Source organism: Camelus bactrianus, chromosome 25 (genome assembly GCF_048773025.1).
Source record: "Camelus bactrianus isolate YW-2024 breed Bactrian camel chromosome 25, ASM4877302v1, whole genome shotgun sequence".
NCBI lineage: Eukaryota > Metazoa > Chordata > Mammalia > Artiodactyla > Camelidae > Camelus > Camelus bactrianus.
Genome location: NC_133563.1, coordinates 36,595,822 through 36,608,886, shown reverse-complemented (window position 1 = coordinate 36,608,886; position 13,065 = coordinate 36,595,822). Strand labels below are relative to the sequence as shown.

The 13,065-nt window shown below is 57.6% G+C and overlaps 1 protein-coding gene across 5 annotated transcripts in view; it reads right to left on the bottom strand.

Moving 5' to 3' along the window:
- DENND3 (DENN domain containing 3) overlaps positions 1–13,065 on the bottom strand; it is a 45,998-nt gene that overhangs the window by 7,299 nt on the left and 25,634 nt on the right. For 3 of the 5 annotated variants that reach the window (XM_074353173.1, XM_074353174.1, XM_074353176.1), the window contains 6 exons: positions 12,188–12,709; positions 7,321–7,580; positions 6,230–6,400; positions 5,359–5,488; positions 3,369–3,476; positions 681–820 (listed from right to left, as the gene is read on the bottom strand). In XM_074353173.1, the coding sequence (XP_074209274.1) occupies positions 681–820; positions 3,369–3,476; positions 5,359–5,488; positions 6,230–6,400; positions 7,321–7,580; positions 12,188–12,709 (1,331 nt within the window). The other 2 variants (XM_074353175.1, XM_074353177.1) reach the window with 2 other exon arrangements.

Sequence of the window (13,065 nt, the reverse complement as noted above, 5' to 3'; positions counted from 1 at the left end):
GGGAGCATTTTCTAGAGATTCTGCCCACATTTCTTTCTTGTCGAATGGTACCAAATATCTCTGTGAAACCAGTGGGAGGATATTTTCACATAATTGGAATAACTTTCTGCCTCAGTTGTTACCTGCCCTAATTGGGGAGCAACAGAGACTGATAACAAAATGCCGCGTTTTGCTTTAATTTTCACTAGGATTTTTAAAGTTGCCCTGTTACTGAACAGTCTTTGAAATGCTTGTGACTAAGAATCAACCCCCAAAATTCAATCTTAGGATGAGAATGATGAGATGAGGCTGAGTCCTTAATTCCTCCTTCTTGTTTTTCGTTTGGTCTAAATCATTCTCAGACTTCTGTGAATAGTCTGCTTTGACATATCTTGGATCCTGTTCCTTTATCATATGAGGCTCCAGTTTTGGAGTAGGGGGCAGTAGGGGTTTAAACCCATTATCTGCTCACTTAAATAAGAACACTTAAGTGAAGAATAGAACAAGTTCACATTTAATTAAAAAACTCAAGATAAAAATGGGAGCCTTCCCGCTTGCAGGATTTAGGGAGGCAGTGAGATTCGTGCATCCTGCTGCCTGTACAGGTGGGCCTGCTCGCTTCCCAGAATCACAGCTTAGTCAGGACGCTTGCTTAACATGGTGTCAACACTGCCTGCATTTCCTGGGGACTTGCTACTCACCAGCTTAGAAGTGCCCACTTTAAAGCAGTGCTGGTGGACCGTCCACGAGGAAGCATCGAACACAATCACCTTGCCTTCGTCCAGAGCACACCATAGTTTGGGGTGAGCGTCCTCAATTTTTTCTGCTGGGTCCAGATGCCCTGACGAGGGAAGCAACCCAAAATGTTGGAAGGGATCCTCTCCTGCATCAGCCTGGGATGGAAACAGAGGTGAGACAGCCCAAACCCCCTGCCCCAGGGAGCCCAGAGTCTCGTAAGCGAGCCAGCTCTGCCCAGAGAACCCCGCAGAGAGCCAGCCAGGAGCACGCATGTAGGCGGCCTCCCCTGCCAGGATCCGAGGGGATCTGAGGAGGATTCATAAGGGAACAGGGGTGCAGGCACAGGGAAGTCGGGGCCAGGGACGGGAAGGAGAAGGGGCGGGAGGGCTGCGTGGAGGGACAGGCGCCAGGGGACGTGCGCCAACTCCTTTTGCTCCACATCTTCGCCAGCACTTGGCCCCGTCAGTCTTCCACCTCGGCCATTCCCGTGGTGTGAAGACGTGGCCTTTCCGCTGTGGTTTACCTGCCTTTCCTCAACTGCTCACGAGGCTGAGAGCTACAGCCGGCCGTTTGGATGACCCTCTGTGGTGACGTGCTTATGCCCCTGCGCATTTCTGAGTTGCGTGTCTCACTCTGTGATTCGTGGCCACTCTACACGTCCTCTGCGAGCCCCTCGTTGGTCCTTCTGTCTCGCAAATATCCTCTCCCCGTCTGTGACTGCCACTTTCACTCTTGAAAGCTTCTTTTAAAAATCCTTTGGGATTTGCAGATACTAACTACTGTATATAAAAAGGTGAACAACAAGTGCCTCCTGCAGAGCACAGGGAGCCACATTCACTACCCTCTGATAGCCTACAACAGAAAGGACGTGTGTGTGTAACAGAATCACTGTGCTGCACACCAGAAACTGACACATCGTAAACCAACTGCAGCTTAAGAAAGCTCGACACAGTCACACTGGCCCCTCCTCCTCCATGGCCAGCGCCCTCTGTATGCCACTGTGACTGCTCTCCTCGCCGTGAGGGCATGGGTATGGCCGCCTACGTTCCCGTCTAGCTTTGTTTGTTCACGTTTGGTTTTGCCCTGCGCGTCTGGACTTCAGTCCACTTGGCACTGATGACCATGTGAGGTCTGAGGGGTCGTCAGCTTCGTTCTTCCACACGAACGCACAGCGTCCCAACGCCTCTTACAATGAAGACAGTCTTTCCCCAGCCACTGCCCTGCAGTACCACCCCCATCGTAAGCCAAGAAGTGTGTATCTGCCGGTCTTTCTGGGGTGTTCCCCCGCTGGTGCGCTGGCCCCTCGGGGGAGACACGCCCACTGAGATGCAGTCTTCAGTCCACCAGAGGCTGAGATGCCATGAAGCTGGGCTTCTGTTCCCCGGGGGCCTGGCTCCCTCTACTCCTGGGGTTCTCAGGGGTTGACCAGCACTCCCTGCTCCTGATGGGTCCTGCCCCCAGTCTTGTCCCCCTAAACCCATGCGGCCCTGCTCACCTCTTAGCTTCTGGGCCACCACTTCCAGAGCTGTCATCCACTGCACGGGAAAGGGACCCCAGTCTTCCGCATCGCCGTTTTTCATCCTTTGTCCGAACCCTCTCGATGTTCTCAGAGGAACGGGTACTGGCCCATCATGATGGGCAACCCAGAGTCTAGTCTGGTTTCATTTAAGGGAAACTAGCTTAGATCTAAAAATGGCTCATTTACCCAATTCAGATGCCTTGGTGGAAAGCACCTTGGTCTCTAATGTTACAAGCCAGTAACGTCAACAAAGAGCCTCGGCCGGATAAACTCAGCACCCGGCAGGACGAGGGCTGCCTGTGGTCCCCTCTCCCGCGTCCGCAATCGGCTGCTTTGCTGGGTCTTCTGGACGCGCAGTGAGGAGATCAACCTCTCCTGCTGGGAAGCGGCTCTGCCACAGAACTTCCATTTCTCCATGAAACCGAGTGAAACAGGAGACTCGTGGCCGAGAAGCCTTGGTTCCGCGAGGCCACAGACCTCGGGGGTTAAGGGGCGGGTGGGAGCGCCCGCGTGATGCGCTCACTCCTCCGGGCGCGGATGGACTGAATGCAGAGCGGCTGGCTTCTAAGGTTCTTTCCTACCCAGACTGAGTGTCTTTGTTCCCCAACATCGTAAACCCTCAGAGTCACACTCGGCTGCCAGTCTCTACAAGCCGGAATTCAATAAAAGCGTTTTGACGGCTGTAATGCTCCCACACAACGGCGGTCTTTGTTTATCCTCGGCCCCTGCGGTGGCACCAGAGTCTTCCCCCTTCCTCGCTTGGATGCGCCCTGTAGGTCCCAGCGAGTCTGCAGGAGGAGGACCGTTCGGCCACACCAAACAGGAAGATCGGGTGGTAACACGTGCAGATCAGTCACAGTGACACAGGCTCAAGCACTCTGCCAACCGCGACCTGCTCTCGCAGGCTGGTGGGGACTCACGTGCCTGCCGCCCCCTCCAGTCCTGCACGGCCCCGCAGCCCGGCCTGCCAGCCCACGGAGCGGCCGCACCTCCCCGCTCAGGGTTTCACCTCAAATGCAGAAAACCGCCCTCCATCAGGCCGTCTGCCCCTCCCTTCCAGGCTGACCTTGAACACACGTCTAAACTCTCAGACTGTTCAGAAAAAAGCCGCCAAGAGGGGAGAGACCGCTACCTGGGGTGTAGAGCAGGACGTCCACGCCGCGTGGGGTCGTCTCACCTGCCGACGGGTTTATCTTGTGCTTCAGCGTCTCCGAGGTCGTCTTGGGAACGGCCAGGGGCACTGAAACGCCAACGCACGCAGGGTTAGCTCACGTTCTGCCTTCCCTGGACCAGTAGTTCTGGGGTAAAACCTCTCGTTTGTGAAGATGAACTATCTTTGCAACCAGACATTAAAGTAAAGCCACGTGCGTCCCACCTCCTTCCTCTGGCGGTGGGAAGTGACCGCCTGCTGCTTTCTGTTTAATCACAGCTCCCGAGCTCAATACCCTGACCTCCGTCCGCACTCACCTGTCACCCTGGCAGAGTGAAGACTTTTAAACGTTTCTCTATAAATCTCACCTGCGAGCAGTCTCTCAACCTTTGGGGCCACAGGGTGGCTGCCGCGGGGGCGTCCTGTGCTGTACGATGTTTGGCAGCCTCCCTGGCCTCACCCCCCCACTACACACCCCCCACAAATACCTCCAATCATTGCCAAATGCCTCTCCCCAGGGGTGGGGTGCAGGTTTCAGAAAGTTTCATTTTTAGATTTTCCATCACGAATTGACCATAAGCTACTAACTTAAGCCCAGGATCATAACCTAAGCACGTTGCCTTGTTAAGCTTTACACAAGAGAAGGCAGTTCTTGGTTGGCAGCAAGGGGTCAGGGACCCCGAGCTTGCACAGCTCCCCTCTGACGGAACTGAGGGTCACGTGTTGGGTGGAGCCCTCGTTCACGGAGGACTCAGGAGGCTTTTCTGTAAACCTTGATCAAGACTAGGTGTGAGCATGGGCGGTCTAAGCAGCTGACGCGCAGTGTGCATTCGATTTTGTTCCTAATTAAGGGGAAAAAACCCCAGCAAATCAACGTCTGGTTCCAGGATTGTTGACAAGAGCTTCTGCAAGTCACTCCAGCAACTGGAGCACCCTGGCTGCTCCTGGAGATGGGGGTCCTGGGACATGAGAGGGGGTGGTCCCAGGACCAGGAAGCACGAGGAATCTCACAGCAACAGACGCCGTGAAGAGCAAAACGCACAGAGGTGAATGAACGTGTAGCTGAAGCTTGTTTTCCCTAAAGCAGGGGTGACACTTCACAGAGTCCTCCTCGCCAAATACCCAAGAAAAGTGACAATACACGTCCCAGCAAAACTTCCACGTGAGCGTTCAGGGCAGCACCATTCACAGCCAGAAAGTAGAAAACTCAGTGGTCAACGGATGGACGGATAAACTGCACTACGTCCATACAGCGGAGTATAACTCAGCCGGAAAAAGTGACACCTCTGCGCGGATGAACACGGAAGCAATGCTGCATGGCGGGGGCCAGGCACAAAGGACACGTATGATGTTGTGCATGTGAAATGCACAGACGGGCGACCTTGTGGCAAGTCCATCGAGACAAAGTAGACCAGCGTTCGCTTAGCAGCTGAGGGATGACTGCTGACTGCATGGGGTTTTGTACACTTATGGGTGATGAAAATGTTCTAAAATCCATTGTGCTGATGGCTGTGCAACTCTGAATTTGCTAAAACCAGTGACTCATACACTTTAGAAGGGTGTGGCATGAGAACTATATCTTAATAGAACTTATTTTCTCAAATGCATACAAACAACTAGACATAGTTTTTGAAACATCCCCACACCTTGGTCACCGTGTTTCATGAATTTACATCGCTGGTCTAGCCCAGTGCCTGTGACCTGCGGCACACGGTCATTTGACAGTGGTTAGTGCCTACTTCCGTATGCAAAGCCCAGGACAGGTGCCTCAGCGCATCCTCAGGAGCGGAGAGCCCCGAGGACTACTGCTAGGTAAGAAAAGGAAAGACACAGAGCGACATGTGCTACTCAGAACCTGAAAGCATGAAAGGGGGAAACTCGAGAAAACCGAGGAGACAGAAAGACAGCAGATAAAAGTCCCTGAAGACAGACCTAAGACACCGCGGCCGCATCAGACACAGGCTTAGCTTACTCTCGTTCTTCATCTTATCGAAGTAAGACAGTTTGGAGGCAGCGTACACGGCCCCGGGCGACTGCAGCGCCCCGACGACGGCGTCCATCAGCAGGACGTGGGTCAGCGCCTGCTGAACGTACTGGGGGTCCTGCCGAAGAAACGGTCGTTTCAGCACAGCCGCAGTCGCTTCCCTGCAGGACCATCACGCGACACGAACAATACTTCTGAAGATGTGTGTTTTTTCCAAAGTGACATGAAGCGTTTGATTTTGGATTTGATGTCATGTAATCATTTACTCTCAGTTGAGGCAAATACTGACTGTGTCTCCCAGGGGTCAGCAAACTTCCACAAAGGGTCAGGAAGCAAGTGTTTTAGGCTCTGTCACAGCCATCAACTTGGCCCAGAGTAAACGGAGGTCCAAAACTCCCCACGATCGAAACTAACCATACAGAAGACATCTATCACACCCCCAACCGAAACCCTAATCCTGTGCAGGGAAAAGTGGAGAGTCACTCGGAGCAGGATGTGTGTACCCAGAATACTCAGCTTGAACCTGCCGGAGTCCAGCCCCCGACCCCCCGCCCTCCAACCCCGGGGATGTCACCAGAATGGGGAGGTGAGGAGAGAGCAGACAGCCTCCCCCACGGTCCACCCACAGCACCCTGCTGGCCCCTGCGTTTGCCCCCAGGGTGTCCCCAACCCCGTGGGGCCCGCGCTGGGTCCCGTGGGCCGCAGCATCCTCAGCGAGACGCTCCCTGACAAGACCTCATCTAATGCCAGCCCGCTCACGGCCCGGGCGCCCCGGCTTCTCGCTGGGCAGAGCCACAGAGACACGCGCGAGCCCAGAGGAGCGCGGCACAAGCAGGCAGGGGCAGCCCCGGGCCCAGACCTTGTGCTCATCGGCCAGCCTCTTCCCAGCGCACATCTCCTTCACCATCAGGTGCCACAGGTCACACTCGTTCTTGAGGTTAGCTTCAAAGACTTCCTTCTTGGACACCATTTTGACTTTTAAGGTGGGAATTCTCAGGAGCAGGAAAGCCACCGTGGTGCTCCGGACTTCCTGCAGAGGCAGAGAGAGAGGCAGTGAGGGGGATGACACCTGCAGGGCCGTGGGGCGGACGAGAGGTGAATGTAGGAGCGGCGCGCTAAGGTCGTCCACTGTCCCCGTGCACACACGCCGAGGGGCTCAGCGAGCCCTCCCTGGGGACCCGGGCGTGGCGTGAGCAGCCCACCAGCACAGCCCCCCGGCTGGGCTCGTCCACCGCGTTCAACGGTGGTTCATTATTTCGCCTCCTTAAGTCCCTCTCTCCTTGAACTCCTGGGAGGAAGTCTGTGGAAGCAGATGTGGGGGGCACTGAAGGAAACAGTGAGAAGGGGGTCCGCTGGCTGCAGGGGCGTTGCCTGCCTTCCCTGTCTCTGCGAATCTTCCGCAGCTGGGTTAACACAGCTGACCTGCTGCTCACACTGAGGAAATGATCTTGGGGAAGTAAAGCTAAGGCAGCCTTGGTTCCGATCTCCTCAGTGGGGAAGATGACAGAACAGACATTTAAAGTTGTTATAAACTGAGCCGCGTGGACCGGCCAGGAACCTGATTGGGAGACGAGAGCTACAGCAGCTCCCAGGGGCCGGCAGTTTCTCAGTAAGCATCTCGGGGAGGAAGTTCTACGCTCCTCACACGTTCTCTGATCCGAGGTCGGCAAAAGAACAAGCTACATGGCTTCCCGCGCTTCCGCTCCCAAACGCACACCAGCTGTCTCAGACGTCAGTCATCGGCAGCTCTGAGCGCGTTACACACCTAATCTATTCAGTCCCCACAGCAATCATGGTTGGAGAGTACATCATTATCCCCACTTTGCAGGTGAGCACACTGAGGCACAGACCGTACGGGGCCCATGGAGGATCTGCAGCAGGAAGAGGCGGGTGGTCTGCTCTGGCCGGTGTGCCCTCCAAGCTCAGGGCGGCTTCCAGAGCTGCTCTTACCGCTATGTTTCTGAAGGTGGAAATTTCCACGTAGCCCGGTCTCCCTTCGGTCAGGAGGAACAGGCGCTTCTGGGTCATGGCGATCTTGCCCACGCCGCGGTTCGTCTTGACGGAGCTAGACAGCTTATAGACACACTCGTTTTTATCCAGGTGTTCTATCACGGACAAAGGCAGACTGACATCTTGGGCCTCTGCTTCTGCCTCCTTCCAGCAGTTGTAGAAATCCTTGAATGTTTCCGGGTCAATCTGTTTCTCGTGCCCTTAGTTTAGGAAGAGAAAAGAGATTTCTTACAGGCACTTACACAAACTTCAGGAATGTTGCTTTGTACCACAAAGCAGCGCATTACCGGCAGGAGGCAGCAGGTGGCGCCAGTGCCTAACTCTACCTGGACGGAAAGCCTCCCCTCCTTTCCCGGGCTTCTCCAGGTGCCCAGGTGGGCACTTGGTCTGGGCTGAGCCCATCTGCCCCCTCCAGCTCCTGACCCAGGGATGGGGATCTCCATGCGACCTAAGCAGTTAGTCACAGTAACTCTTGGGGCACCAGGCGAGAACACTGGAACAAGGACAAAGTCCTGAGTCACCCCCTGAACTGGTGGCAGCCATCCTGGGGCCAGTCCCAGGGTGAAGCTAACACTGATGAGACCAGATCTTTGGTGACACTTCCACACCGCTGGATCGAGCCTTGCCTGAAGCCAGGTTTATCATCATTTCAGTATTGGTTATGTGAGCAAATATATTCTTCTTAGTGTTTGTAACCCTGACGATCTTAACTGATCCAGCAGCCTTCCCAATACCCAACAGTCGCGGGCTCTGGAATTGGACAGAGACCCAAGTCTGAAGTCCAGCTTCACTACTGTTTGGCAGTGTGACCAGAGGCAAGCTGTGGAACAAACCTGCTTCCCTCTCTGTGAAATGGAGCTGGGACCCCCACTGTCACCCAGCTCCCGCCCCGCTGCTAAGAAGTCCAGCCCATCCCAATCCCCCTGTTCCCCTGTGTCTGGCGCCTGCCCTGGCTCAGTGCTGCCTCTGCTCTGCATCCTGGATCTGTCTGCACTCCGTCCTGCGCAGGAAGAAGCCCACAAGTGCCCCACTTTCAAAGCTGCCCTGCAGGCGGCCTGCTTCACCCAACACCCAGAATGATTTTTCTAAGATGCTAACAAGAGCTCCCCCCTCTGTTCAAGCACTTTGGGGCTCCTGGTGTTCATCAGGCCCAGCTCCCTCCAGGATTGGGCCCCCTCCTCTCCCCTCCCCTCTCCTGTGTCCCAGCATGGTAACAAGCACGTTGTTACACACCTCTGTGCACGCTTCAGGTCTGGGGTGCTTGGACCTGAAAACTCCCACCCATTCCTTAAGACCCAGATAAAACAACTCGTGTGCAGCTTTCTTGACAAGGCTGTCACCCTGGCCAAGGCAGCCGCTGAGCTGGCAGGCTCTTTCCTCACGACACCTGCTATGTTCCACCCTCTACATGGGCCCAGCCACCATGGGAGGCTCAGTCACAAAGGGACGGAGGCCTGGAGAGCAAGCCCTTGCTGGCAGGCGGGCAGGTGCCAGGTGGACGGCCCCCTGCCGATGCTGTACTGCTCTGTGTGTGCGTGGGGACCTCCCCGTCCCAACTTGGCTGCAGGCCAGACTGAAGCAGCCCAGAGAGGCTGTGAGAGCCCCGCTCTGGCTCCCCAGGCTCCTCACCATTAGGACGACAGTCATCTGGGAATGTGACATCACGGCCACAACCCAGTGTGGCTGGATTGAGGGGCGGCTGGTGAGACAGGGGGCACTCCCAGTCTTGGGGGCACATCTACGGGTGGAGAGTGACTGCTGCCACTGGAATGACGAACGGGGAGGTCAGACCTCGTCAGCACGCGGTGCGGGCGTGGGAGCGCTCAGGGGAAGCCCTCCCCCAGCGGCGGGCCTCGGAGCTGATCCTCCAGCTCACCTGTTCCCCTGACTGTTCACGGTGGTTGCCTGCAACCTTATGTATTTGTTTGACGGCACTGGATCCAAACACAGAAACCTACACCCATGCCCAGGTCGATGGCACCTGGAGTCCCTGTGCCGGGCAGTGAGGCACCCGAGGGCACGCGGCAGGCGCCCGACCCCACAAAACCGCTCTCATCCTGCTGCCATTTTGGAAACACTACTCAATGCAGCTGCCTCCGACAGGGCGCCTCAGTCCACGCCTGCTGGTGGTTCTGAGCCGTGTGCTTTATCAGAAGCATTTGCTTCAAGTGGACAACGCGAAGAAAACATTGAGCCCAAAGAGCCGAGCAAGAAAACCCAAGAATCAGGAGAATAAGAGATGGGGGCTGGGGAGAACCGAGAAACTGTTACTTCATGAAAGATGGAGACTGAAGGCACGGGCACATGGCCCCCACACCCAAGCACCTGGCCCTTCCATCATCATAACAAACCCTCCTGCCACCTGGGCCCCAGCACAGTCACTGGGCCCTGCAGAGGGAGGCGTGGGTCCCCAGCACCGGAAACAGCTGCCTCTCACAGACAGAGGTGAGGCGGCCCCGTGGGCTCTGGGAGCCAGGGCAAAGGACACCCAAGAGGCCAGGGACCCCCGCACGGGCCGGCAGGCGCCACCCTCCAGGGCTGCGGCACATCTGGACGGTGCACAGCCCCGGCCAGCGCGCCCACCAGCCATCATGCACACAGGGGCCACACGCACACACCCCCGCCACGCACACCCCCCCCAAGGACAGAATCCTCATCCTCCATTTGTCTCCAGTTCTGCACAAAAATGCCAACTGTCAGTCTCTGCCCCTCACCCACACTCCAGCACTCTCCCCAGGTTGTCTCACAGGGGAGGTAGGCTCACAGAGCCCTGCAGGCCACGCTGAGGGCTGCACGTGGCAGCCTCCTGGCCCTGGGGCCACAACATGAGGGCCCTGCCCCACAAATGTCAGACTGCGACGTGTGTGCTCTTATCTCATGTGGATTTATTCTAAGATGGGGATACTCAGTGTTGACCCAATCCTGCTTTTTTAACACATAACTGGCCATCAGGCAGACTGTCCATTTGGTGCTGCGTTACAATGGCTTACATGTCCCAGAATCAGGACAGTTAATGACCTAGTAAATGCAAATGGAGCCAGAGTGACAGCAGGGCCATTGATGGCATGTCTTTGTGAGTCAAGTCTGAGCACCTATGAGCATACATCTGGGACTGCTGGCTGGTGCTCATGTGTCCAGCCATAAAATCACCCTGCCTGGCTCCCCGCAAAGGCGCTGTGGGCCAAAAGGAGGTGACAGCTGGGGGACAGACTCTCTTCTTCCTGCGAGAAAACAGTGCCACCCAGGCCATCAGCCAACCTGGACTGTGAGGCAACAGGCCGGGCAGGGACGGAAGGGGACGCCCCGCTACATGGGAACGACACCCCAGCAGTTCAGGCGCTGTCCACAGGCTCTGCAGCTGGCCAGGCGCCTGGGGCCTTGCCAAGGCCCCGCTCGGAAGCATGAGGGGCAGGGCCTCCTCTGAGCGCACTGAGTCCTGCGGCGCCCGCCCGCCCAGCTCCTGGCAGCCCAAGGGCGGCCGGTCAGGTCCCAAAAGTGCCTCTGCCCCAGGGACTCAGCGCATCCCTGGGCCTTGCCCTCAGGCCCACAGACGCCCTGGGAGACAGGCCGGGTCGGCCAAGGAGCTGCCACTTCTCCACGTAAGTGTCACCACGTGGAGGGTCCCGTGAGCGCTGGGCTGGCCGCGCCCTCGTCAGGCCGACTGAGAGGCCCCTGAACAAACAGTCCACGGCCTGCCTGGGGGAAGGGCACACGCGTGCACAGAAATGACACCACGTCTGCCCACAGACGGGAAATGAGGCAGGAGCCACGTCCTCGGGGTTGCATGAGAGGGATGTCCCCGGCCTGTTACTAGCAAAGGATGCCTTTCCAGAGGACACAGCAGGTCCTGCCCACAGAAGTGAGGGTAACTGTCCGATAGGGAAATGGGCAGGACTGCAACGGGGGCTCAGAGGACAGGGACCAGCGGCTCCAGGCACAGACGCTCGGCTGGAACAACAGCAGAGGTCACCTCCCTCTCAAGGTGGGCCACATGCTTCCGACGTCAATGCCCAGGGGTCCCCAGGAGGAGGGAAGCCGGCCCCTCACAGGCGGGGCAGCCGGGGGTCGAGGCACCTGCGGCAGGAATGACGGCTCTCCTGCTGCAGCCCCAGAGGAAGGCGTCCCGCACGCTCGGGGGACAGGTGGCGACCCTCCGTGTCAGCACCTGAAAAGCAGAATCACCGACACCACCGGATGGGGAACAGCTAACATGCTGAGCGGTCCTCAGGCCACACCGTCGGTGATTAAGCGAACATCCAGATCCATGTGTCACCACAGACACACTTTGAGAACACAGCATTGAAGAGGACAGAAAATGCAGGCTGACATGCATGATTCACGTATGGTTTCAGTTTCAAAACACAAATCCTACGCACTGTTGGTGGGGACAGCCACTTACAGCAAATGCATAAAAAATGGCCCGAAGGCAAATGCCAAGTTTGGGACAGTGTCCCTCTGAGGAGGGAGGAGTGGAAGGGAGCTCAGCCCACCCGCAGCTGCAGCAAATTCGGGGAAACGAAGGCGGTGGGGGGGGGGGGGCGGGGGGTGTTTGCCACACGGTCTCCCCATTACGAGTGTTGGAAGCGTTCCCGCTGAAGCCGAGGACCCACTTGGGAGGGAGTGGTCATCGCGCAGCGAGTGGACCCCCCAGGACGGGAGAGATGCCATCAAGCATCCCCAGCCCCTTCCCCCCCAGGGCCAGAGGCTTGGCAGCCCCCCAGGTCCTCGCGCCCAGGGAGCCGGTGAAGGCCTCACGGCGCAAGGCTCCTCCCAGCCGCCCCGCCCCGCCCCGCCCGCGGCCTCGCACCTACGGTCAAAGCGGCGAACAGCCGGTGGATGGTGCCGGTGTCCTTCACGATGCCCGACTCCTGGACCCTCTTCACAAAGTCGTCCAGCTGCATGTGCGTCCTGGGCAGCTCGAAGTGCTTGACGCGGTCATCGGCCTTGGGGGCGTCCGCGGGCTTGTCCATGACCTCGCTCATGAGCCTCCGCAGCTCGGGCGTCCGCTCCGCCTGCGCGCGCTCAGGTCCCGACAGGGACTCCACCGTCCTCTGGACGAGGTCGGCGGGGAAGATCCGCACGTCCGTCTTGTATAAGCTCTGAAAGTCCAGGAGCGCGCCCAGCAGCTGGCCCTGCGTCAGGCGGACGAGCCCGCGCAGGTAGAGGTACCCGGCCAGGAGCGCCGAGCTCTCGGGCGGCAGGGAGCCCATGACCTTGGTCAGCTGGGCGGCGCAGTCCGCGTGGAACGCCTGCACACACTGGCCCACCAGCGGGAAGTGGACTTCCGGGATCTTGAAGGTGTGCGTGGACTTGGGGGCCACACACAGAACTGACGGGGGAAGCGGAGGCGAGCAGACAGTTAGCAGGGCCTTACACACGAACGCCGCCCCCTCCCAGCCCGCAGTCCAGGCTGGGGCTCCTGCCTCGGCACAGGGCAGGGCAGGGACCTGTGTGCCTTGTCCAGGAAGTTCCACACACACCGCCCCCCGCCGCTGAACGGCTCCTCACTGCCTCCATGCCCCCTGCGAACACTGAACAGCTTTATTTGCTAAAACTATTGATGGTAAATGGAAACAAGTGGTAGTGAGTCCTTACCCGTCGAAGGATTAAGCTAACAACCTAAGCTGAGATGGACCTGCTGGGGGCGGGAGGGGGGCAGCACCTGGCCTCACTGCAGCTTTTCTG